Source organism: Symphodus melops (genome assembly GCF_947650265.1).
Source record: "Symphodus melops genome assembly, chromosome: 13".
In the NCBI taxonomy this organism is placed as follows: Eukaryota; Metazoa; Chordata; class Actinopteri; order Labriformes; family Labridae; genus Symphodus; species Symphodus melops.
The window spans coordinates 11,239,914-11,265,426 of record NC_136703.1 but is presented as its reverse complement, the minus strand read 5'-3'; the positions used below and the strand labels follow the sequence as shown (position 1 = coordinate 11,265,426).

Below are 25,513 nucleotides of genomic sequence, written 5' to 3'. Positions count from 1 at the left end.
CTTTTATGAAAATCAAATCAATGCTTATTTTGTTTAACAATAAAGAATGTGTGCACACAAAACTCAGACAGTAATTGTATCATTGATATAAATATCTGAATGTCTGTATGATATATTCTTTATACTTTTTTTAATTCCCTTGCTGTCTTCAACAAGCTGTTTTGCCGACAACGACACAGATAGCACATAACAGAAGCTGATAAAGGTTAATGATGTGTTGTAGAAAAGTGACACAATAATTTGTTTCTTTTTGATATAAAGATGTACAATCCAGTATTCAAAAAAGGAACAGCATGGGGCGGGAATACGTCTGTTCTTCTCAACACGAAAGGCAGGTCATATTTGATCGACCCAAGTAAGTTACGCACTGCGCATGCGTGACACACGAAAGACTTGGCGCGTTTTGTACCGAGAAGTGAGAAACGGGAAAACAGTCAAACTATTGGTATATCATCTTCTGATGTTGGATATCGCAGTAAGTAGAGTTAAAAGAATACAAACAGTAATACAGTATATCATATACTCAATGCCTTAAATGACTCCCGGTCTAAGGCTTCGGAAGTATTAAGGAGAGGGAGCGGGTGATGTTAGGTCATGTAAGCTAGCATACAGCTAAAGCTTTGAAATGGGCTTGATGTTAAAGTAAAGGAGCTTGATGTTAAAGTAAAGGAAGCAAAACATTTAAGCTCTTGTCGAATTTATTGCACGATGGCAATAAGGTTAAGGCTAAATGAAGTTTCTTTCATAGTTTTGCAAGACAAACTTAAGGTTAGGTTGTCAACGGTTAGCTAAACATGCCGTTGATTTCTCTCTCTCTCTCTCTCTCTCTCTCTCTCTCTCTCTCTCTCTCTCTCTCACACACACACATAGACTGTAACGCTGGCTTTATGGAGTTTGGTAGACTGCCCAATTAATAATGGCGTATAATGTTATACTTAACCTAGTTATACACCATGTTCATTATTGTCCAAAAAGCATTAAGATCAGCAGGTTGATTGATCTATTCACTTTAAGTTTCAGTCATTTTGAAGACTAGGCGAGTCAGGCTTGAAGTATGGCTCCGAGTCAAAACACACAGGTGGGCCATACAACATTTTTACCTTTTGTTTGTAACTTAAATTTTTGTTGTGATAATGACAAAGAAAAGTGAGACGAACCCTGTTTATGTGCAGCTCGAGAAAGTCATCGAGGCGGGATTAAAGAGTGGAGATCTCCAAGCTCTGAATGAATTCCTGCAAGGGGCCACGCTTGAAGGGCCCCTATTTAAATGTTCCCAACAGTTTCTCACTAAGTTGGATACACTTATCAGTAGGGTAAGATGAAGCCGAGCACAATCACCAATATGTAATCATACAATGTTGTTAAAAGATGTAGTGATGCAATATGTGTATGGTCTGTGTAGAGTTTGGAACATAAAGATTCAAAATCAGCTGGTTTGGGACTTTGTGTTCTCTACAAATGTGGGAAAAACCTGAAACTAGCTGGTGTCTGTCGAGGCCTTTCAGGACTCATAGCTCAAGGCCTGGTCAAAAAGATAAGTATGCATTTTTACAAACAATTTATGAGGTATCTCATTAAATGTACCTCATTGTGTTTATTGTCTATTATTCTGTGCACATGGAGCAGTGGTTTGAGAAATGCAGGCACATGTGGATCCAGTGTGGCCCCCAGTGGGATGAGACCTTGTTCAACCTGTCGGAGGACTTCTTTGATGCCTTAATGGTGAGCTGATGGTTCACAGGAACATGTACTTTGCATGATAAAACAGTGTACTACTACAGTGTAAAGTGTAAAAGTGCCCTATATTCTCTGTTACAGGTGGTTCATGAAGCATGCAAAGAGGGTTTGTTTGGAACATTTGTTTCTTGTTATTTCTGTTCCTTTCTTACTTTGTGTGTTTCAATTTCAACAACCCTTTTAGGTTTAAATCAGACAAAAAAAGCAAGGCTTTGATGTCATCACATCAATGATACACTTCACTATTTAAGGAAAAAACGTTGCCTCAATTAACATTAGTGCAGCTATCGTTCATCGTCGTTCGTTTGTTTTTTTCAGGAACATACTTAATCACAGAGTCCTTAATGTGTCCTGTTGGTCAGTTGGCAGTAGACCCCAGAATCCACATCCTGATCCAAAAAGAGGTTTGATAAAGTCCTTTCATGGAGTAGAATGGGGAAAAAAAATACTCAGCTTTATGACTAAACGTGTTCATAATTTTCAAACAGGCAATTCGTAAATTCAATTTAATTCTGGATAAAATCCCAGTGGAGCTGAAGAAAAACAGAAAGCTCCTTTCATCCCAGGAAGCGTCAGATATCATGTATGTCATGTTTGTAACCTCGTAATAACATCATTATTACTCATTTATGACAGTTTCCATTTGTTGTTGAACTTTTTCCTGTGATTGTATTTCTGCAGGCTCAAGACTGCTGGTCAGATATTGGATGGTGGTGGTATGTTTTTATCATACATAGTATCATTACTTCTTACCTACATGTAGACACAAAAAAGTACAAGAGTCTTACTTTATTTGTTTCAGATTATGACTTGCAGACAGCCCTGATGGAGGCTTTGTGCCGAATGGCCACTCTTGACCAGAGGAGGGAGTTAGCAGTCACATGGTTCAACATGCAGTATGTGGCCAGTGCCTTTATCAAGATCAGGGATTCAGACTTTGAGACGGTAAAGAATGGGACATTAATATAAAAGCATGACTTTTGTTTTGTACAATTTAGTTAGTTAGTAAGTTCAATTTAGTTTATTTAGAATAGGGACAGTGCATATTAATAAAACACATGAAAAGACATGGGTAAAAAAAACAAACAGAATTAGCCAAACCGCTAGTTTTCATATGTAGTTCCCTGGCCTCGATGTTAAAGAGGATAAGTATTGCTGTACGTTTAATAAATTAAGAACTAATGTTCATTTGTGTGATTCTAGGATTGTCGCAAGTTCCTGAACCTGGTGAATGGAATACAGGGAGAAAAGAGAAGGTACACAGATAAATCAGTGCCTCCGATAACATGCTCTGGAGAACGTGTGTGTGTGTGTGTGTGTGTGTGTGTGGGGGGGGGGGGGTTTGAGTTCCCTCTCAAAAGGGGAATAATTCAAATAAATTTTCATTCTTCTCATTCACGCACAGTCGGAGAATGAATTTGGTCTCGCCAGAGATTTCACAAATACATCTGATTAATTGAAGTTCAATGCAAGGCAATATTGGACATTATATTTCAGTTGACTTTGTGGTGCTTGGAAGAACAGAGGCAGGGAACACATGCAGTGTTGATGACAGTTACACAAAACGAAATAAAATCCTGTGTTACAGAGTGTATTCTTACCCTTGTTTGGAGGCTTATCTGGACAAGAATGAGGTAAGAATGTAAAGGATTTCTGTTGCTATAAAAGAAAAAAGTTTGAAAGTATTTCTTTATGTTAACAAATATGGAGCGACAAGGAAAGATGTTATCGATCTGAACGTGATGTCACATTCAAGGCATGCACCTTATAAGTCCCTAGAAGTGTTCTTTGAATGTCTGAATCCTGAATGTATTTCTTTGTGTTAAAAGTTTAGTGTATTTTGTTTTTAGCTGCTCATGCCAGCTGATGAAAAACTGGAAGAGTTTTGGATTGACTTCAACCTCGGCAGTCGCAGCGTCTCCTTTTATTTCTCTTTGGCTGATGAAACCATGCAGGTACTTAGAGATAACATGAACATTTACATCATCAAAGGAGAGTCTCGTTTGTAACCACTTTCCCCTTCTTATAGGAGGGTCAGTGGGAAACAATATGCATCAATGAGAATGAAGTTCAAAGCTACACTGTCAAAGGTAATCAAAACACACAGTCTGCCTGCATTTGTTTTAGTGGCTTAACTGTATTTTCCAAGTTCACCCACAAAAATCACATGGGAGTGTTTTATGCTATTTGATGCAAACAACCCAGTGTTGTGTTTCTCAAGAGAAGGGCAAGAGCAAAGTCTTGCATTTGAAGTTGTCAGAGGTGGTGGTTGTGGGTGCAGTAGAGGGATCAAGTGTGACCATCCACTTCAGCTCCTCCCTGGACATCCATCAGGCTGCTCATAGTGTCTACGGACACAGCAAAGACGACGTAAGCAGTGGGTCTGTCAAACACTCCTTTATGGGTTTGTCATATTATAGAATGTTTAAAAGGTTTTCGTGGTGAACGTGGTTAACATGAAATACAATATAAATACATTACATTAGGAATAAAGCAATCTGTTTCTGATACACAGAATTCCTGCGTTGTTTTTAAATGTTCTGGAGTGTTTTCATTGTTATTAGCATTAACACGCTTCTCTTCTGTCAGGGCTTTGTGGGGAAGACGAGCACATCTGTTGTGAAGACTACAGTTAAAATCATAATGGAAGAAAATAGCTCGCAGGTAAACAGCTGGCTATAAAACATAGCTCTGATATTTTTGATGAGGTATGTGAGTCATGTGCATTCTGGATACAAGCACAAGTTTTTTTTGTCTGTTTCTAATATCCCTATTTATCTTCAGTTGCATTCAAGTTGTTTCACAGCAGGCTGTCAAGAACACTTCTGCTGCTCTCCGTGCAGGTAGTTCCAGAAAGTCAGGTGTCCCTTGGTGAGATGGAGAAAAACACTGCCCCCTACCTTCTACCTGTCCCATCTGCACCTGTCCAGGTAAAAGTCACTTTGGGTCTGATTTACTAAGATCTCAATTAAAGAGTACTAAATTGCGTGTTCATTGCAAAAGTTTGCACGTTTGGCTTGTTGGCGTTTTGCGGGTGATTTATTAAGAACATTTGCATGAATGACGTCAGGTGCAAACCTTGTGGAGGCGGTAGTATTTCTGTCAGGCTTTTGCGTGTTCTACTGGTTTACATCACAGAGAGTTTGGACGGAAAGCTGGACGACTGCAAGCGCAAAATAGATATTAGAGGCAAATGAACTGTGGCACTGGTGCTCAGTGTGTGTGCCACTCGTGCCATCGTTGCGCAGCAGAAGCTGGTCAGCGCTGTGTCTGATCGGACATAAATGCCATGGCAACAGGTACTGAAGTTGGGGGTACAAGCATGATGAGCCCCCCCATTCAAGCGTCCCACAGTGCAGCAGCAGGCGAGGGGGCTGTAGAGTGAAGAAACGAGCGTGCCTGGATCGCACCAGAGACACGCAAACCGAGAAAATGAAATGCCCAGTTTTAAATGTAATGTTTGCGAAAAGAGGGAAATAGGACGACAGTGTCAATGTTGAAATTCTTTAGAATTCAGAGGCTGTGAATGTTCAGTTATAGTTTAATCATGGCGTTTCTTTTAAACTATTATTGAAGCAAGAAAAAAAATAAATTCATACCATTTATTTTTCTGTCATTTAAACATGTTAACACGTCTTTTAATGTGCCTGTCGAGGAAATTATCAAAAGTTGACTCCGCACAATAAGACTCCATAGACTCAGATGGCTCACGTTGATGAAAGTTTATACTCGAGGAGACATGATTCAACATAACACTTGTGGTTCAGTCTCATGCTCAAACAAAACTGCCAGACACTTCCAAAGACTCTGCACATATTCAAATGCCTTTACCATTATCAGGGTCATGCCACATTGACCCACCTAGACTAATCTATGACGTCAAGAACCCTGGAGCGAACAACAACTCTCCCAGACATCCTTGCAGATATCAGGAAGAGCCGACGACTCTCTCCGCTGTCCTTGGTGTCTAGATAAAGCTGAGCTCTGACTGACATCAGCAACAGTGAATTAACATTACACATTCACTGAGGAATTACAGAAATTCCATGACAGTGCCTATGTCTCCTCCTAACTGCAGCCTGCAGTGCATAACACTGGGGCTCTTGGATTATCACGTTCTTTTTAAAGGTGTTAAATTCAGACACCGTCACAATCACCGCAATTTTTGCCTGGCTTGTTGAATCACATTGCGTGTACTAACTTAACTTCTTTGCATTTTCTCCTCCCAGTATTTTGCACGCTGAGGCAGAAACGCCTCGTTTTGCATATTCATTAAGGCAAACGTACTATTTGGACCTGTTGTTTTGCTCATTTGAAAGACGCAATCCTCACTGCACGCTGTTTGTAGATCAGCACATTTGTTGGTGGTGGTATCAAGTTTGCACACATTTTAATACATGCAAACGTTTAGTAAATCAGGCCCTTAGTTTACACATCATTGTTTCATGTTTTTACATTGTTCTGCATAAATGGTTTGATGCAACAAAACAACTACCACCTTGTCATCTTGTGTGTGCCTAACAGAGAGGCCCATCTTAATCAAATGTATTTATTTTGTGAGACCACGTACCTGAAACGGGTTGTCGACTGTTTTTATTTCCTTTCGGTAGTCCATTACAAATTATGTCACTTGGAAGGGATTACACAGGGAAGATATTTGAATAATTTAAGACTCTTGTTGACAATGTCTTTGTTTCAGATGGTCGTCCCAGCCAAGAAGAGGATTTCTGAGTCAATCACCTTTGTTAGTGGAAGCACAGAAGGAAGTCTCCGTGGTGCTAGTTCCCTCTCTGCTGTTATGTCATCAAGTAGGTGAAAGACAGATATATTTAAGACTTGCTGTTACTGGAGTCTCAGCTGTTTCTTTTTTATAACAACAACAGGGTCATCATGCTACTCTGTAATTATTCATCTTGCGGTAAATCTGCTTGACTAAAAGCGTTGGACTAGAAGTTCTTTTATAAGCAACCTGGACTATTTCAGACTGTGAGTCAATGTTACCCAAATTTCAGCTCCACATTTTCTTAAGTTGGCTTAACTGTGCACTTAACACCTGTCCTAACAGCAAGCAACAACATAAACCTGATTCAGTTGTTTCCATCAGAGTGTCCTGAATGCCCTCGAGCAACACAGCGCTATGGGGCTCGACATTTTTACTCCCATGCCCCCGTTTCTTATTTTGGAGCCAGGAAAGGCTAAGCACTCGCCTAGCTCACTCAACAGAAGGGGTTAGCTTGTTGTACAAAGGAGAGCTAAAGGTGCATGAATAAAATCTGCATCCAAGATGGCAATGTTAACTTTGACTTGTGTCAACAACACAAGAAAGAGAGAGCAAAGAATAACATATTTACTGGATGCAGTGTGGACAGCCAGTGTGTGATCATGCCAACATGCTGATCAAGTGGAGATTGATGAATACAGTGGTTATACTGTATATAGCTAGAGAAATAAAGTGGTCTGGTAATAAGAAAACAAACAGAGCCTGGCTTGATTGGTCTAACAGCTTTTTTTTATTTTTTATAAATCATTCCTCATGACAGAAGAAAGTTTCCATTCAGATACAGCACGCGTCCTGAAAGAGAGTCCTGATCAGAAGGACTCCAATATAAACTCCATTTGAATGAGACATGAATTCAATAAAAGTATTTTTTCCTTTGGCCGAGTTTTTTTTACATGGTTTTTATATCTCCTTAATTTACAAATGATTCTTTGTCTCATTTTTTTAAATCACTATTCATGTCCAGCTTATTTAAAACCACTGAATCCATTTCAGGTAGTTCATCCGCCTTGATTTAATGCTTTGTGCTTTATGATCAATGATTTTTTTTCTCTTTCTTTTATTGTTAGTGAAAAATCTGAACATGACATTAAGGTCTTAGTCCTGAACTTGACATTTGTTTTTTCTCGCTTTTAGACACTCCAGCCACAGGCAAAGGGAAGCCAACTCTGGAGATGGTTCGTTCAAGTGATTGGCAAGGTGATAGTTCCCTGGGAGAGCTAACCACAAAAACCGGCAGAACTAGTGCGGCAATAGCAAGTGACATGAACAAGCAGGTATGACACATAAAAAATAAACTGTTGAGACTACTGAGACTGTATCACAAAACATAACACTCACACTAAAGCGCAGAGTCGTCCCTCCAGAGACAGGCTGACAACCAGTGCTGGACAAAAGATGAGAGCTTGTTTTGATGCTATGTTGTTTTACATCTGCACAAAGCACAGCCTCCAAACAGGCCCATCAAAATAAGGTTGATCAACATTAAGAGATATCATGATATTATTGTTGTGAAATTAAGTTAAGCTGGTTGATCTGGTTGTTTGAAGCTGGTTGTTTTTTTTTTTTACACATTTCTGGACTTTCAATGTATTTGTATATCATTTATTGAAATTACCCAACAGATAAATGAGCAGTAAGGCTGGGAATCTTTGGCTGTGTCACGATTTTGATTTGATTTCTATTCTTAGGGTCACGATTCGATTCAGAATCTTTTTTCCCGTTCAAAATGATTCATGGATTCAAAGTGTATTTTTGAATGAATGAATTTTGATTCTCAGTCATCTGTGAGTCTGACTGAATTGTTTTGCTGCTCCATCTGGCATTATACTAATTTAAGAGGTTGCCTTAGCACTTAACAGGGAGCAACTAATTAGCCCCCCAGAAAAAGATGATTTAAAAAGCATTTTCTCCCCACCTCTAATTAAAAAAATCAGTATCCAACTATATCTATCTACATCACGTTTCAGGTTTTTTATCCTTACATCTCTGGAGTTAGGCAGCTTTCATTACAATTTGTTCTGTGCCTGTTGGTATTATTTACTCGTTTAAGAAAGTCCTTTGCATCTTGTCTTGGATTGTCCAACAGAAAATGAGAATAAAAGCAGCAGATATGAGTCTGGGTGGACAGGAGGAAGAACTACCTCTTGGTATGGTATTGCTTTATTTCTTTCACTTCAACATAGCACATAAGTTTAGCTACTGTATTCTGCCAAAGCTCGTGTTACCCATCACTGATCTTTTGACTTGCAGATCAAACCTATGTGCCTGACAGCCAACCAAGGAGTGAGAGAAAGATGTAAGAACTGTGTAGATGTGGCCTTAGAGTGGCCGATAGGATTTACTGTATTCAGGATGTGTGATCATCTGAACATTCATCTTTTCTTTCTTTTTATTTGTTTTGATAATTCAAATGTCAGGTCATCTTACTGGAACAAATTCTCAGTTTCTGAGATGCTTGTAATGCCCACACAGAAAGTGAACTATTCGCCCGGGATTGGTAAGAAAATAATTCAACACGTTTTTAAAGTACATTTCATGTAAAAGCCATTTGGATACATATCATAATAGTTATTGTCAAACATTTTAGTATTGATGTTTTTTTTTTTAGAACCTTCAAATTCAAAGCAGAAGAAAGAGCGCCTGTCCTCAGCTCAGAGAATGTCAGTTCCGGTCAACAGCCCAATCAGCCACAAGAAACTCCATGCCGAGCTCACACAGCGCCTTCAGACGGTCCTTCATGAGAGGAGCCATGATCCAGCACCTCAGGAGCCAGCAGCACCCAAGACAAAATTGGATACAAAAGAAGACTCTAAACGCAGAGTCTCTTCAGACACATGGGCTTCCAAAGAGCAAAAAGTCAAGAGAATCGGCCCGGCAAGACAAAAGAGCAAAGACAAATTGTCTCTTGAGGCACCTGCTGCTCAAACCAGAGCTCCAGCTAAGGTGCCAACAAGCAAAGTCGTACATGAGAAGATAGCGCCCGACGTTAAAGCTCAAACTGACAAAGCCCTCTCAAGTAAAGAGAAGGTAAGAATTACAGTATGTCGGCTCGCACAGCTTTATGTCTATTCGAAGCTCATCAGTGTGTATTGGTACAGTTACACGTCCCTCTGTTTCCACCCAGAGAGAGGCAGCAGTAGCAGGCAGCATGGTGAAGCTTATCTCTAGCCATTACGAGACTAAAACCCAATCCACCGCAAAAGATCCTGCAGAACAAATCGCTCAGAGCTCGATCCCTCTTCTGAACTTCAACAGGTATGCACATAGATAGTGACAGGCATACGTTGAGGTTTACTGCAGTGGAGGAACAAATCGACTAACTGTCTTGTTTGCTTTGGAAACAGGCAGGTGTTTGATATGAGATGGCTAGGAGCCGCGACAGTAAGTGATTTATTCATGACAAAGAGTGGCTTTAGGTAACTCTCTCCTGCTTGGATCACTGAAGAGGGTATTCATTTTCAGAAAAAAGAATCGGGAGCTGTTAGCCGAGTGAAAACCCCAGCAGCCTTTACGAGGCAGAGGTGTTTAAATCCAGTCATCTGAGTTTGAGCAACGTTTCCATCTTGAAGTTTTCAGAGCATTAACGGAGATATCTGTTGTATCGTTTTTTTTTCTCCTGTTGACAGTGAAGATATTTTTGCATTCAGCATTGATGAACCATTGAGTATTGGGGTAAATATTTCACATTTTTGTTGTTCAGTATATGTATGTGTTATATCTGAATACCTAATGTGCCAGTTCAAAGTGTAACCTCTGTTGTGCTGCTCTTTTTAGGGGAGGTGTAAAAGCTTCAACAACACTTCTACAATGTCAAGCAGGTAGATCTTACAGCTGAGACGTATTCTTAGCCTGAGCAACAATTACATAGTAATCTAGAATTTGTGTCAAATCGCTCTCATCTCTCCTTCATTGTTTGACAGTGGCATCAATGACTCATCAGCACTCATCAAGACAACCAGGAAAGAACAACCTGTTCAAAAAGTAAACTTTATTTGCTCTTTTGGGTTCTGTCATAGAGATTAAAAGTGAAGCTGCTAGAGAAGGTGTTTGTTATGAACTTATTTTCAGGAGAATTATGCCGTGAACACATTGTAAAACTGACATTTACATTATGTTGTGTCATCGGGTGCTCTTTTTGCGTCTTGTTTTCGACTGCCTTGTGTTTAAGGAGAAGCGGCACGTGAAGAAGCATCTGTTCAGCGACACAGACACAGACTACGCCATGACTGAGGTCAGCTGGCTGAGGGAGTCCAGCAGGAGGCCCAAACCAAAAGTTACCAAATACTCCAGGCAGGCAAACGTCAAGCCTAAATCCACGTCACCCCGTACTTCATGTAAGCACATTAAAGGCTTTAAGCTGCATGTTGCTACATTCTGAGTGTTATCATGTGAAAACTGGACTTAATAATGAGACGATGTGGACTTCATTTCCTTTTAGACATATTCCCAGATTTACCTTCACCCACTCAAAAACAGGCAAATAGTGAGACAAAACCACGTAAGGTAAGGCAGTCATTTCCTGAAAGTCTCAGATGCACTACCCCAGTCAGCCACAGTGTGTCATTCTCTTACCAGAAGAATCCTGCCATGAAGGCGAGCGTGGAGCAACCACAGAAGACTGTGAAGCCAGCAGCCAGCAGACCACGTGCAGCAGACAAGAGGCCCAAGAGAGCTGCTGCCACATCTGCCAAAAGTTACAGAGAGCTAGACACTGATGGCAGCCAGTCCGAATCAGAGAAGCCTCATGCTGCCAAGCCAAAAGACAAGCCTGTATGTTAATGCACTTGCTTATTTAAAAAAAAAGATTTATTGTTAATTCTCTTTTTCTCAACTGGTAAAATTGTTACGCTCCCATTGTTCATGTTCATGTCCATTAATCTGAAGTATTACATACTTAATAATTGAAGTGATCCTGTAGAATAGATCAATTTGCCTGAAGTATTCTAAAAAGTGAAACTCGTTGCAGGACATAAGCAAAAATCACACTGAGCAAATCACCTGGAGAAAAGTCTTGTGGCTGCTCAAGTGATGAACAAAAAGACAGACGGCAAAAGCTTGATGAATCTCAACAGCTACATTGTACTCTGTGGGAATCATGGAAACATAGATGTCCTAAACCCAAACTACAGCAGGAAACTGAATTTATGTTTGTGTCCCTCCAACAACAGAAATATTTTGCAGATCAGACAAACAAGAAGACCAGTCTAGAATATCAAGAGGTAAAGAAGAGAAAAAAAACCTCAGCGGAGGCCTCCAAGGTGTCGGAAAGAAACAATCTGTTAGATCTCAAAAAGCTTTCTGAGGTCAAAGAAAGCTTTTTGATCACTGCGTCCTCTCTTTATCAGGCTCTTAGATGATACAAGGTTGATTGTTAATAATGATAATTATGAAAAATAATCTCATTTCATAAATTATCGTTCTCGCAGTTTTTCAAACCATTAAGAAAAAAAAAATCATAAATTCACACCTAATGGGACATCTTGACAGATGATATGTTGTAGCTGTATTAGACTGAATGATACATGGTCGTTTACATTGTGCTCCAGAACTGGTTTCATACCTCAGTCTTCATATATAACTGAAACACCTTTTCTGTCTTTTTCCAGCAGAAAAGGCCTGAAGTTGTTCTTTCAGAGACTTCCAAGTTAAATAAGAAAGTTGTTCCCCCTGCTGAAGAAATAACGAGGAGGAAGAAGGACTGGGTGGCCGGCCAGGCCTCCTTCTCTCTGTCTCCTCCTTTCATTGACAGGATGAGATGTAAGTCTCAACCAAACATCATAATTACATGATAATACACCAGTTGGTGTTCATTACCTGTTTTAGGTAGTGGATCAAATGCTTCCTTATTTTTGCATAATTTACTACAAATGCACAAATGTATTAGTTTAACATCTATGTCGGCCCATCTGCAAATGATGTAGCATGAAACGTCGTTAGTCGCTCCTGTTTATCTGGTGTGTCATTAAATTACAGTAATGCTAGCACGCTAATGCACCTTACTGCTAATTCAGAGAACAGATTTTTATTGGGCAGAGGAGGTTACCCGTTTGAGAAACTTTGATCTGTATTCATGGTCAAACAGGAAAAAATGTTGGCAGTGTGAAAATCTTACACCATAAAAAATGAAAGAAAACATAGACAATTGGTCAAATAGATATGTGAAACATCGTTACCAGTCCTCTTTTTTTTTTTTTCTTTCGTCCCCTGCTTAAGCGTGAGTTCACTCACAAAGATTTTATTTTTTGTTCTAAGTGAAGTTAGTGAGATCATTCAGACTGTTCATACTTGCTGTTAAGTCCTCATGGCCTCTAAAGTGGGGCCTTTTATAAAACAACTTTTTATTTCAAAACAAGAAATTCTAATTCTTAAAAAAACTGACATTGATTTTTCTCCACTTGGTTTTGTCACTTTGCCTAACTGGATATTTTGACTATCTCAGTAAAATGATAAAACATTTTGCATGAGCACTTGATCCAGCTTTTTTATTCCCAACTTTTTATCAGTGGGTTTTAAAACTGTTACATAAATGACCCTCTTCAACCCATAGACTGTAAGTTGATATGTAGGGAGCATGTACAGTACATGAACCTTCCATTCTGTCCAACTATCCAGCCAGCTATTTGAACATCTGTGCTTATTTTGGACTCTCACAGCTGCCGAGAGGTCAGCCCCAACCTTGGGTTTGACCTGTTCCCCTCTCCTCTCTCCACGGGGATCCCCACTCCCTGCCTCCCCTGACCCTCCCTGCCGGGACACCCCCTCTCCAATCCTGCTGTTACCCAATCCCTGCTCTACAGTCAGCAGTAGAGGAAACTTCAAGCCTCTTCTTCAGTGCAGAGCTTTTTACAGTGCAGAGAAGAAGCGCTGCTCGTCCACGACTCCATCCATTCGTTCCGTTAGCTCTCACCATTTATTGACCCCCAGAGGTCAAACCCCTGCACTCGGAAAGTCCTCTAGACCGAGCGCAACTAAGGTAAAACAGCCCTCCTTGGAGCTTTCTGTGGGTCTCATAGTCTTCAGAGATATCTATGTGAAAGGTTAGAATCCTGTAGATTTGGGGTTATTACAACACGTCCTTTCTTTCACCCTGATTATATTTGTCGGTGCAGTGTGCCTAAGAATATGTGATTGGTGTTAAAAGCAGCCACCTTGGTGTGGCTGAAGTATCATCTCAGCCTTTATTAGTTTGAATCGCTGACAGGGTGTTTCCTGGTATTTAGCATCCTTTAAGGATTCACACACCTTTACACCACATGTAAGTCATTGGCGTCACTCAGTCATGTGAAAAGCACTGGAGGGACATGGAAGGATGTGTGAGTTATCAGGTGAGTGAAGGCCTTCATGAATATTAACCTAGATTTTAAGGAAATTGGACCTTGACCTAAGCATCGCAGGTTGAAATTCCCATCCCAGCTGAGAAGTACTGGAGGTTCTGTATTGAAGCAGTTGATGAAGCTCAGACTGGTGGCAGCTTAAAGGCCACATTACAGAGCAATCATAGTATTCTGCGATGTTAATGTGTAACAACTAGGGATTTGTAACGATTCACTCAACTCGTGATGCGATTTACGACACTGGGTTCACGATACGATTCTTTCATTTATTTTACACAATGAGACTGAAAAAAAATATGTCTAAAAGAGATTCCTTTACATTTTCTCATGGAAACACCAATGCACCTCTTAATCTCTTTGGCACTTACACTTGTTTGGGCGAGAGGGGCTACAAACCTGCTTGTTAGTGTGGTTTGGTCTTTGCAGTTGTCTTGTCTCAGAATCTGTTGAGGAAACGGACGTATATAATGTATATAGAGCACCCAAGCTTCAGTTGGAGTGGCTTGTGGTGCTGTGCATTCTGGGAGTTGTTGTCTTTCACGTACATAAGCCAAAAAGACACACTGCCTTTTCTCAGGTTAAGTACCTTTAAATACAACACTTCATCTGGGCGGGAAGAGAGACGGCCTTGTCCAATCAGGAACATTCAGAGGCTTACTAACAGTTCAAGAAATGACTCGACAATTCAAAGAAAATACTTTTTTGGTATGATTCACTTCAAAAACCAAAAAGAACTGACTCAGCTTTAAGCTGCATTTGTGAACGGAGATCAGTTCAGAAACAACCACACTCAGTTGGGACTCTGAGGAAGCAGCTGAGGAGGAGGGGAGCTGGTATGTTGCTGTGTTTTGATTTGAGCTACTGGTACTGAAATGTTACATCTGCTGAACATCTTCTCTGAAAGTCATATTTTAAAACTTTAAATAACCACGAAGTGAGCCACCATAATGCTTCTTGTCCATCAGCTTCTCTCCTCCATTCTTCTGTCGCTTTACAGATAAGTCCAATCCAGCAGTACCCACCCTCACTGCCTGGATCTGGTTTACCTCCTTCTGATCAGCCCCTGTTGACCTCCACTCTGCTGGACCTGGACAAGCCGTCCATGCCCTCCCCTCCTCAGTCTCCCTTCACTGAAGATGCTGTCCAGCAAGACTGCTATCTCAATTTAAGTAAAGTGTCTTCAGTATCACTGAGCCAGTCCTCCACAAAGTCATCAGTACACACTAAGAGAACTAAAGACGGCCCTGCTTCTGCCCCGACCTCTCATAAAAGAGAGGTAAAGCTTTCCCACTCTGAATGTTTTCTCACTGATTCATTATAATTGGCAGACTAGATGGACTGGAGCAATGACAGTTCACAAATGAATAATTCAAATATTGATAGTTTTAACAAGTTAAAGCTATCAAACAAATACTAATGCATTGCTCTCTTTTTTAACAGAAAACACCAAATTCAGATCAAGAACAAAAGTTTGCACATCTTCACATCTCTGGTAAGAACTTCAGTGGCTGTTGACTGGTAAAAAGATGATTTCCAAGTCGCTATGATTTAAAGGCCCAGACACACCAAGTAGATGGTCGGCCTTCAGTCCTCGTTGCACCGTTGGTGAGCGGTCACCGCCCAAGATTTTGCTGTGTGACTTGCTCCGTCCCTACCCGTCTGCCCTTTTTTTTTTTTTTGCTGATTTGACATTAAATCGACATCGGTGAGAGGATTCTTTCTGATTGGATGTTCGGAGGTTTCATTTATCTCCAGCTCTCGACACAGGTCCTTGAGCATGCCACTGGTATCCATGCTTTCACCCATTGGTGCGGTTTCTCCTCATTTGTCTTTATTTTATCAGACATTATTCTCGATTAGTAGGCTACATGTAATATGGTCTTCTTTCATCATAACAATGGACTACTGCCCCCTGCTGGCATGGAGAGTTATTTTCTCACAGACGTGCAGAATGTAGGCGGTGGTTGTCCGTTGGCTCTATGTGGCCTTTGTCGTCACTATTTCTTTGCCATCTGCTTGGTGTGTCAGCGCCTTAACTCCACAGGTTAAACTTTTCAACATGCAATTCAGTATGAAATTAAATGTCCTCGAATTGTTTCAGAAAAAAACAACAAACTAATGTATTTGTAATATATTTGAGCATTGGTTTCTGGTTTTAGGACCAATTCACAAGCGCCACCGGTCTTTGTCCAGTAATTCTGAGAAAGATGAGGAGGAAGAGCCGATGAAGAGCACAGGGAGGGGGCAGCTTTCTCCTCGGATGAGACCAAGGAAGTTGTTCAAGTCCTGTAAGAATTGTTACTGTGTATTTACATTTCCAAACATCTGGCTGGAGTAATGCCTCTTAAGAAATGGGTGCAATTAATAAAAATTAGTCAAATTATGTTTTATCATGAGTACCAAATAATTTAACACAACGAGGAATGTGTTCCATCATCCCATACGCTAACAAAATGAGTTTTTATACAGCATTTAAAACTGAATATTATTTATGGCAGTAGCTCGGTCTGTAGGGACTTGAGTTGCGAACCGGAGGGTTGCCGGTTAAAGCCACGATATAAAAAATATCCAAAATATGGAAGTTGGTCTGGTAGCTGGAGAGGTGCCAGACCACTTCTCAAGCACTGCTGAGGTGCCCTTGAGCACCTCCGTAAAGAATCATTCTTTTAGAATCCTCTTGAACCATCATTTGTTTCTTATTTGGTTTGAAAAAAGTCCTGTAAAAGTAACATTTGAGACACATTTGAAGTTTTGAATGACACAAAGCCTTTGTGGGAAAAGGATTTTGATTTGTTAGAAAAAAAGATGTAACCTGTAACAATCCTCCGTACCATGTTTGAATACTACAATTTAACTGACCAATCTCCTGATGGACCAGTGGATTTCTCTGTGACCCTCAGATACTGAGATGTCTGTCGAGAGTGAGGTGAGTCACGTGATGTCTACTTCCCACACGATGAGCTCCACTCAGTGGGATGCTGAAACAGGAGATGGTGACATGGACATGGAGGAGGAACTGGAGTTGCCCAAAATGGCTGTAAACCCTAATAACCTGTGTCAGCAATTCAGCACTGAGCTAAAGAAGAAGTTACAGGTTGGACACACAAACACCTGCACATATTTCATCAGCTAACAGTGCTAAAGAAGCTACAGCAGTAATTGCATTATCAAAACAAACGCTAATACAGTTCTTAATACTACTGACATGTGTTAGGTGGAAACTGCAATTTCTTTACCTTTCATATTTGTTTGACTTCTCTTGGCCCCTGTTCTAATAAAAAGTGGTGTTACTGAACTACAACCTTTGATCTGTTTGTATTCAGAACCGTCATAAGATGGTGGAAGTGTACAACAAGCAGTCCCTGAAGACTGTCCAGCAACACGTATCCTCACTCAACACACAAGTGACCAAAGTCAGGTTAGTTAGAGTTTGAAATGTCAAAACGTAGCTTCATCAGTCGGTGGTAAGTTAAGAAAGCAGCTTGCAGGTTTCATCTTTAGTACATGGCTATGTTGACAACAGTCTGTCTCCTGCTATCTGAAAAGAGCCTTTTTGTTTGCTTTACAGTAAATGTTGATTATCATTGTCTGTGTCCTCTCCTCTGTACAGGACAGAGAGGCTTGAAAACGTTCAGACTTTCCTCTTGGAAGAGATCCACAAACTGGAACAGGAAGAAACTGTGCTGAAAACCATGGAGAAAGACCTGACTGTATGTCTCTGTATCTTTCACTCACTGTCTCTGCCTCAGCACACACCCACACATCGCTCTGCTGTCCAGCATTTTGAGCACAGGAATATTGAGAGAGAAATTGTTACGAACACGTCCATGAATGTTTTTTTTCTTGATACTGATATGATCGTCGTCTGATCAGTTTTTGTTCTTTTATTTCTCACAGATGTACTGGAAAAAGCAAATCACCGCGTACCATTCTTACCACGAACACAAAACCAGGAGGTGTGTTTGTATGTGTGTGTGTGGTTTTGTGTTTGGGTGAGGCTGAATAAGCTGTATTGTTAAATTGTTGCTTCATTCTTGCCTCATTGTGAACTAGGTCTTCCCTCCAGGGTCAATATAGCTAGACTTTTTTCTATTTTTAACCTTTATTTATCCAGGAAGAGAAAACTCATTGAGATTAAAAAATCTCTTTTTCAAGAGTGTCCCGGACATAATAGAGCTCATAAGATTCATTGAGATGTTCCCCCTTACACTCTGACTTCCCAGAATTATACAAACATTCAAGCCTCTAGTTCCAAGATCCAACATGATAAGCAGCTCAAATGGAAAATCATTTCCCTCATACTTATCGTAAGTTACAAACAAACCTTACAGCAACATCAATTCTTCATAGAAGTCTTTATATGATGACGTTGAATTCACAGAAGTGAATGTATTCACTTTACAAAATAACTTTACTTTACAAGATAACTACAAAATAACTATAACCAGTAGCTTCTTTGTGTGTCTGGTGCTGCTCAAAAATGTGCAGTTTTTGAATTCTCTCTCCCAAAGATGGACGTGACAGCAACATAAAGTGGGTGTTCTCGCTGGCAGTGTGTTCCTTTGGTCTGTTTGGAGTTTGAAGAGACTCTGCTTATTACATTTATACATGTGTGCTCCTCCCCTGCTCTCGATCACATTGTGTTGTCTTTCCCTCTCAAGGAACGACACCCTGGCTAAACTCCTGCAAAGTAACGCGTGTCCCACCTTGGAATATGAGGAGAAAATATTCACATCCCAGGTCTGATGGCTCGTGGCAACATTTCACAGCTGACTTTACTATGTTCTTCATATTGTTGCTCAAGTAATAGACGTCTAACTAGCTGTGTAAATCAGCTAGGCAGCTTTGTGTAGAGAATTTCCCTCTGCTTCATCATGGTTTTTAAATAGCAGGTCACTTCACCTCCTACCGTATTTCCTGTCATTTTTGCTGAGTGGCCTTTACAGCATTTTGCCTATGTCATTGTCTCATGTTCTAGCTCTCCCCCTGCTTGTCCTGACTGTCATATTCTGTGCCCCCTCCCCCCATTCAAACCCTACTGCTCTGCCTGCTGTTTTCAGATGTGCCTGATTAGAAGAGACATGAAGTCAGTTCAGGACAGACTCCTCAGTCAGATGGTGAGTAGACACGGCACAGGTGGGTCTTCAGCCTGTGTTAGACCAGAATGATGAGCTTCTGATTTGGTGTCCTCTTCTTCAGAAGAGCAATGCTGCTTTAAACATTTTATGACATGCAGTATATGGAGGCTTTAGCCCTCTGATGTCACTGTGCTTATTTACCTTTTATAGCAAGAGGGCGAGATCCAGAGTGTGAGAAGAGGCCTGCAGGCTTTGTTTTTCCCCTGATGAACCCAAGTTTGAGTCGAACTAAGTTCCAGCAAAGTTCCCTACAATGTAAAAAAAAAAGTTGTGTATTTCATTATGAACTGTGTAGTACATCTACTGTGCAGGTTTTATTTCAGTGTTTGCCTAAAGTGTTGATTTTCCAGACTGTTTTTTTTTAGTATGGACATGTTTTCTTAATTCTGACCTGAGTGTGTTACTGCTATGTGTGATAGTTATAGTTGTTTTACATGTTATAGCATTCCTGTATCTTTTCTATGATACAGTTCATTCATTATAATAACTATTCATTTATTCATAACTTAGATTTTACCCCCCATGTATTTATTGTGCTTGGCTATGAGATCATTTTAATATGAAATTTTAGAATGTTCTCATGCAACTTTGTTAGGTTTTAACTAAATGTGTATTTATAAAGTTCAATTTCAACAATTATTTTGAAGATATTTAACCTGAATTTCTATTGAAAATAAAAAAAATTGGAAAAACGATACAAGACATTCTTAAAAAAAGACCTTGTATTTTGAAGACAAGTAGTGCTTGCAAAGGTATTTCTCTTTTCAGTGAAGACAACGATGGTCTCATTCAGTTTGACATACTGTATGTACAGTTTATATCAAATTCACCCCTGATACCCGCTAACCCAGACTGCACAGTCTTTACATAGTCCAAGTGACACATTATTTTTCATTTAAGAAAAGGTGAAGCTGGTCACATGCACAACTTCCTCCCACTACACAGATCCACACTGCCTTGTCAAAGGAGTCCATGAAATAGTACAAAAAGAAACACTGACTGAATGACAAGATTGTTTTTCTTCCCCGACTCTCATCCGGAGAGTCAGAGGCTCCTCCATAGTTACTCTTCCTCGAGCCAGCTTCCATAAGGCGACGTTCAGCAGTCTCCAGGACACACTGCAGCAAATCATCTTCTCCCACACCCATGCTCTCATACTGATGCTATGATAGTCGAGGGTGCTGGAAGAATGTTTAAGACACGCTGAAGACCATGAGACTCCAGGCTCTTTAAACTGTCCCCATTGAGCAGCTTCAAGCTGTTCTAGAAAATTCACTCAGCATTTCTTCACAGAAGAAAGTCCCTACTTTCATGGCCGGTGGAACCTGGAAAGAAAAACATGCAGAGAGGCCTTTTTTTTTTAACAAGAAAAGCAGAAGGTGGCTTTGTCTTTCTACACAGCTATTGTAGACATGCAGCTATTTTTAGCAGTCATTACATGCAGTGATGTACTCACATCCCACCCTCCCCCTGGGTTACTGTTACAGCTCATGAGGACCCCTTTTTTTTCAGGCTCAGCCAAGGACACTGGCACTCTATCATTCCTCCCTATGCATCACAGCCCTCCAGAGGACACCCTCCCCCCAGCTTACAAGTCCTCCCATCTATCTTTAGCACACACTGCATGAACAAGGCAAATACTAAAAATAGACCTTTGCTGCCAAAAATAGAGCAAAACATATTTCCCAGAACATAATACAAACAGATAGAATCCTCATAACACTGACCTCGTCAGGTGTTTGCTGGAGGCATGAACTTCCATCTCCGTGCTTTTAAACTCGTTCAGCTCTTTTCGGATGGCAGCCTGGGGGGAAAAGAAAATGGGCATTAGTTCATCCCTGAGGGCACGCCAGGCCATTAGGGTGGTGTAACAGCGACTGTGGCAACAGGAGGAAAACAAAATAGAATCCGCCTGAAAACAACTAAAACCTGAGAGGAATTCTTAGACAAGCTAAGATAACTGCAAGATGCAACACAAACACTTTTAATGAGCGTTAGGTCATAGTACTTGCTAATGGTTCAAATGTTTTGGTGAAAAGACTAAGTGATTTATGGGGGGTCACTAGTTTGACATGGCAAGCTGTTCTTTCTGTCAATATGACATTCTACTCATAAAAATACACACCTTGTCTGCTGCTGAGAGCCGAGTCCATGGTTTGTCTGCTCTCCTGTCATAGTCCTGAGCTTTGGCCACCTCCACATAGTCACTGAAGCGGATCAGAATCTTTCTGTCTCTGAGTTCATCAACTGTGGGCCGCTGGTTAAGCTGAAACAGAAGAAGTTCAATACGTTTTTAGATATGTCTGATATCTCATTTGAGTATGTGCTTCACTATAAGAACAATCTTTCATTCTAAGCAGTCCTATTGTTGGTACAAATTCTACACGGATATCTGTATTACCACAAAAGGCACAATTTCCCTACCTTTCTGTTTAGCCGCTGTTTGATCTCTCTCCTTTCCTCTTGCTCTGTCTGGTCGTTTCTCTCTGCAGGAAAAAGAAAGCCAAGTTAGAAAAGCATTCTGAATCATTTTTAATGCTAAGAACAGCACATTTTTAAAAGATTAAATGCCATAAATTTATCAACCATTCTGTTTGAAAAATTTACAATTTATGTAAGACAGTAACTGTATGGTGTGTGTGTGTGTGTGTCTGTACAACATTAAGCTCCCATCACCTCTAACAGTATTCACAGTGAAGAGAGGGAATGTGCACTCAGGCGTTTTTCTGGTCTTGAATAATGCACAGCACCAGGCAATGTATGCTATTTTGTATGTATTGTATGCCCGGACAAGTGTTTTAGAGGAGCATTTCTAATTTTAAAATGTGTTTTTAATCGTAAACGTACGTGTTGATCAGATAAAGAGGTGGAAGCCCACTTAGGAAACAAACATTGGAGAATGTAAACTTACGTTTCAGGATGTTCCTACTCTCCAGCTCCTCCACATTCGGTCTCTGGCTCAGCCTCCTGCGGAGAAACACCAACACCACGTTTTGAACCATTTTCACTCTGTCTGTCCCCTATCGTCTCTAATCGGCTGTAGTTTCTTCACTGTGCGCGTTCTCGAGAGGAATCCCCTATGTCTCCATCTCGCATCCAAACCCCGGCTGTGCTTCTTCGACAGAGGCGCTCCACACATCTGGAATAGTCAAAGGAACACTAATTCCCCTGTTTGAGAATTCCACCAGGTTATATTCTGGTTCGGAGATGTTGCATGTCAGGTGAGATGTGTTGTCTGTACTCTGCTGCTGCAGCTCCTTTACTTTACTACTCCGGCTACGATCGCTTTTGAACTGGGTCGTGATGTGATGCCTGGGCGAGACTCCCTAGTTTCCCTGGTTACTGCATGCATAATGCTGAGAGGGCGGAGCTTCATAGGCTTCCACTCACGGCATCCCCGGCCCCCCTCTTGTGTAAACTCACTGGGTTAGTGGAGCCAACATTTACCACATATTGTTGCTTCAGTTCTCTCTTTTTTTTCTTCTCTTTTTAAAAAAAAGTGTATTCTTGTAAACAGGAGAAGAAATTGTCATTAGATTAAAGTGACTGATACCTATTATCTACTATCATTTCAATCTTATAACCAATCATTCATCATTTTAAACATACAGAGGGCACAACATTTATTTAAAGCTTTTACATTCCCTAACTACAAAGCCTTCAATGTTTATTTATGATTTTATACAACTCTTATCGCTTCTGAATTTTAACCTATCAATTTTAAACATACAGATTACACCTTGTACTTTATTTTAAGCGTGTGCATCCCCAAGCTCCCTAAAAAGTCTCTAAAATCCAATGTTTTCCTGGATTTCCTCTGAACTATTCATACTTTGTATGAATAATAGATGTGAGCTGCACAACAAGGCTCAGCTTCAGACCGCATGTGACACCCAGTACACCTCCAAAGGTGAAGGGGACAGAGAGGGCAAAATGCCGCTACACAGTGGGACTCTTTTTATCCTGTCATACTGTATAGGTTGATGCTGGACACTTTGTAGTTATGCCCCTAAAAAGATCAAAGTTAGGTCACACCTACAGTGACCTGGACACCCACAAAGCTGATGTGTGCCTCATGGTGAAGAGGCACAGGATAGACAATATTTAATTCTCTAAACCTTATTTAGCAAATACTCACTGAAAAGCCACAACATGCCAACATCAAAATCTACCTTATGTAATTAGGAATTTGCACACGTACGTGTTTACCACACCTCTTCTACGGCAGTAAAGCATCATTATTATCATCAAGGAACAAGAGCAGGCTGAAGAAGTTAAATCACAGACAGGCAATCAGTGTTCAATAGCACATGCATGACGAGGCATCCAGGAATGACCTGAGGATATAATCAATAGATTGACTTCCCCTGTACATTCTTTTAAAAGAAACAATGAAAATTTGACTGCAACAATCACAGAGCTGTGTACCTAATCACCATGTCAGAATTTAATCATGCCTCTCTATTGTGTTTTTATCTCTGTGTGAGCTTCCTTATCTTTTCAAAGTATTTCACTTTGACAAGTAGATACATCTCATCAAGAATGGAAAATCCCATTACAGTGCTTATTGGCTCTTTGATAAACAAACTTACGAAAGAGATCTCATCCTATTACATTTAAAGCAGATGAAAACAAAAAAAGGCCTCCCAAAGCCCTAGTGAATACAACCATCCACTGTATTATTGAATTAGTTGCCAAGTTGCTTAGCAACAACACTTGGTATCTTTGAGATACTAGAGTCCTCCCACGGACACTCGCACTTCTCCCTAGCAACACACTGATGGAGATTTTACTATAACACACAGAGCTGTGTGCATTATGCTATTTTTAGAAAGCGACTGCTTTCCTGGTCTGTGAGCTGAAAAACTGTTATCATGGTCAGTATTCAATATAATTGTCCACATTTTGTTCTGGAACACAGAATGAATCACAAACTCCTCTCCTCTGGGCCACTCTCAGGTAACAGGAGACGTTTTTCATGAACACTTGAAATATGTACAAGATAAAAAAAAAAATACATTGACTTCTCTATTTTCCCACCATTTGTTTCCTGTACTCAAGTTTAGTTTCTAAAAGTTTAGAAAGGTTTCCCCAGAATACCAGGGATGACGCATAAATGCTTGCTGGAATAAGGGTTTCCGTTTGCCTCCAAGGGCTGTTTTGTTATAAAATGAGTGAGAAAAGCAAGTCTTAACTAAGTCAGCCGTGGAAGAAATGACAATTTCAAACAAAGAATAAAATGCCAGTGGGTGAGTGGGTGGCAGAGGCTCTTAGTTCTTTATCACAGCTGCCAAATGCGTGAGGAGACAAAAATGGCCATTCCCAGCAGTCGTCACTTTTCATGTACAGTAGCTTAGCACCCCAGCTGCTCCTGCCATCTATTATTTCTGCTGATATAACTCCCCGACAACACATTTGTGGAGAGAAGGGAGTGCATGGGAGATGCATTATTGAACAGTGTCAGGAACTAAGATTAGAAAAAGCAGTGAGTGGCTGCAGTACGAGTGCCAGGCTGGGAGTCTCTAAAGATAGAAAGGTCATCTATCACTGACACAATGGATAGACACAGTGTCATTATCCCCCATGAACATTGGTGTTTTCTGCTTCATCGGCAGCGAATGTAACAGTAGGGTTTCACTGTGAGCTGCATATAGGAATGGAGAGCGGATTGGATCTACGCTGGGAGGCACCCAAAGAAATCCAGAGGAGTGTGTGATGGATTGTTTTGTCATTCATTATGAATTCCCAGGGGAAATTAGCTTTTTTTTCTCTTCACCAATCTGAGCTATTTTTAACTAGGATTTTCTTCTAAAATGGTGCAGTACTGTATGCCTCCAATATATGCAAAATACAACAGCAGGTTAAAAACATTATGCTTCAGCATTAATTTCACTCATTCAGAGCCTCAAGGCCTTGCAGATGTCAGAAGTGATAGTTCAGGCAAACTAAAGCAGCATACTATAGAGCTGTATCTTAGTGGAGCCCTGTAAACCAAAAAGGTTTTACTCTTTTGATTCCTCGACATCATCCCAAAGCACATAAAAAACACCTTTAAGAGTCCTTATTGACCCTCTGAAGAACCATAATTTATTCTACACTTATGAACAACCGCAAACAGCTCTAAATCAAACGAGTGAGTCAGTTGAAGGCTATGCTGTGTGAAACTACATCTTTATATCCCTCTCCATTTACAAACACAGACCCTGCTGCCTCTTATGCAAGCCGCGTTCATGCTTCGTCTTCACATTTATATGAACAGCGTGCTTGGGAACTTGTGTCCAATGTAAAGCCTTTTCTCAAACAACTATAAGATTCTTCCAGTGAGTCTAAGAATAGATCATGTAGGCAGTATTCTTAGTTGTCTCACAGACAGTCGATAGATCTTGTTCTGCAGAAAATGTGGGTGGTGCTCAGTCCTTGGCTGTGTTATTGCCAAGCACGTTACATAACAGCGTTGTGTTCCTTGGTTTGATACGATGGTGTTAAAGAATGCAGGTCTTGTGACACATTTACACACAAGACTG

General features: G+C 40.5%; 2 protein-coding genes across 7 annotated transcripts in view; one reads left to right on the top strand and one right to left on the bottom strand.

Annotated features, from left to right (window-relative positions):
- Positions 1-1,818: 1,818 nt before the first annotated feature.
- sycp2 (synaptonemal complex protein 2) lies at positions 1,819-19,276 on the top strand. 5 transcript variants are annotated; one of them, XM_079359452.1, is made up of 40 exons: positions 1,819-1,843; positions 2,056-2,141; positions 2,226-2,320; positions 2,419-2,453; positions 2,540-2,682; positions 2,941-2,993; positions 3,326-3,371; positions 3,588-3,692; positions 3,767-3,827; positions 3,959-4,107; positions 4,327-4,401; positions 4,581-4,667; positions 6,437-6,545; positions 7,652-7,791; positions 8,604-8,664; positions 8,768-8,813; positions 8,935-9,014; positions 9,126-9,544; positions 9,642-9,772; positions 9,862-9,898; positions 9,980-10,038; positions 10,144-10,189; positions 10,292-10,335; positions 10,438-10,498; positions 10,689-10,851; positions 10,968-11,020; positions 11,093-11,287; positions 11,686-11,775; positions 12,124-12,274; positions 13,171-13,490; positions 14,849-15,127; positions 15,292-15,343; positions 16,011-16,139; positions 16,752-16,945; positions 17,175-17,269; positions 17,462-17,561; positions 17,749-17,807; positions 18,513-18,591; positions 18,912-18,968; positions 19,140-19,276. In XM_079359452.1, exons 2-40 carry the CDS (start codon positions 2,082-2,084, stop codon positions 19,194-19,196), a joined length of 4,215 nt encoding a protein of 1,404 aa, XP_079215578.1. In that variant the 5' UTR covers positions 1,819-1,843; positions 2,056-2,081; the 3' UTR covers positions 19,197-19,276. The 5 variants fall into 5 exon arrangements, with proteins under 5 accessions (XP_079215578.1, XP_079215577.1, XP_079215576.1 ...); XM_079359451.1 differs by having other exon boundaries at positions 10,686-10,851; positions 11,096-11,287; XM_079359450.1 differs by having other exon boundaries at positions 10,686-10,851.
- Positions 19,277-19,382: 106 nt separating this feature from the next.
- Positions 19,383-25,513, bottom strand: part of phactr3a (phosphatase and actin regulator 3a) — a 30,662-nt gene continuing 24,531 nt past the window's right edge. For both annotated transcript variants that reach the window (XM_079359465.1, XM_079359464.1), the window contains exons 8-12: positions 21,901-21,956; positions 21,414-21,475; positions 21,115-21,255; positions 20,717-20,793; positions 19,383-20,314 (exon numbers count right to left, since the gene is read on the bottom strand). In XM_079359465.1, coding sequence (XP_079215591.1) covers positions 20,299-20,314; positions 20,717-20,793; positions 21,115-21,255; positions 21,414-21,475; positions 21,901-21,956 — 352 coding nt within the window. In that variant the 3' untranslated portion in view covers positions 19,383-20,298. The remainder of the gene's footprint in view (positions 20,315-20,716; positions 20,794-21,114; positions 21,256-21,413; positions 21,476-21,900; positions 21,957-25,513) is intronic.

What these genes read in the sequence shown, in the direction of transcription:
- sycp2 (XM_079359450.1), top strand. Translation starts at nt 2,082, where the DNA reads ATGTGTCCTGTTGGTCAGTTGGCAGTAGACCCCAGAATCCACATCCTG. An exon ending in AAGAACAACCTGTTCAAAAA is followed by an intron (nt 10,499 to 10,685) that starts GTAAACTTTATT and finishes CTTGTGTTTAAG; the next exon opens with GAGAAGCGGCACGTGAAGAA. An exon ending in CCATGGAGAAAGACCTGACT is followed by an intron (nt 17,562 to 17,748) that starts GTATGTCTCTGT and finishes TATTTCTCACAG; the next exon opens with ATGTACTGGAAAAAGCAAAT.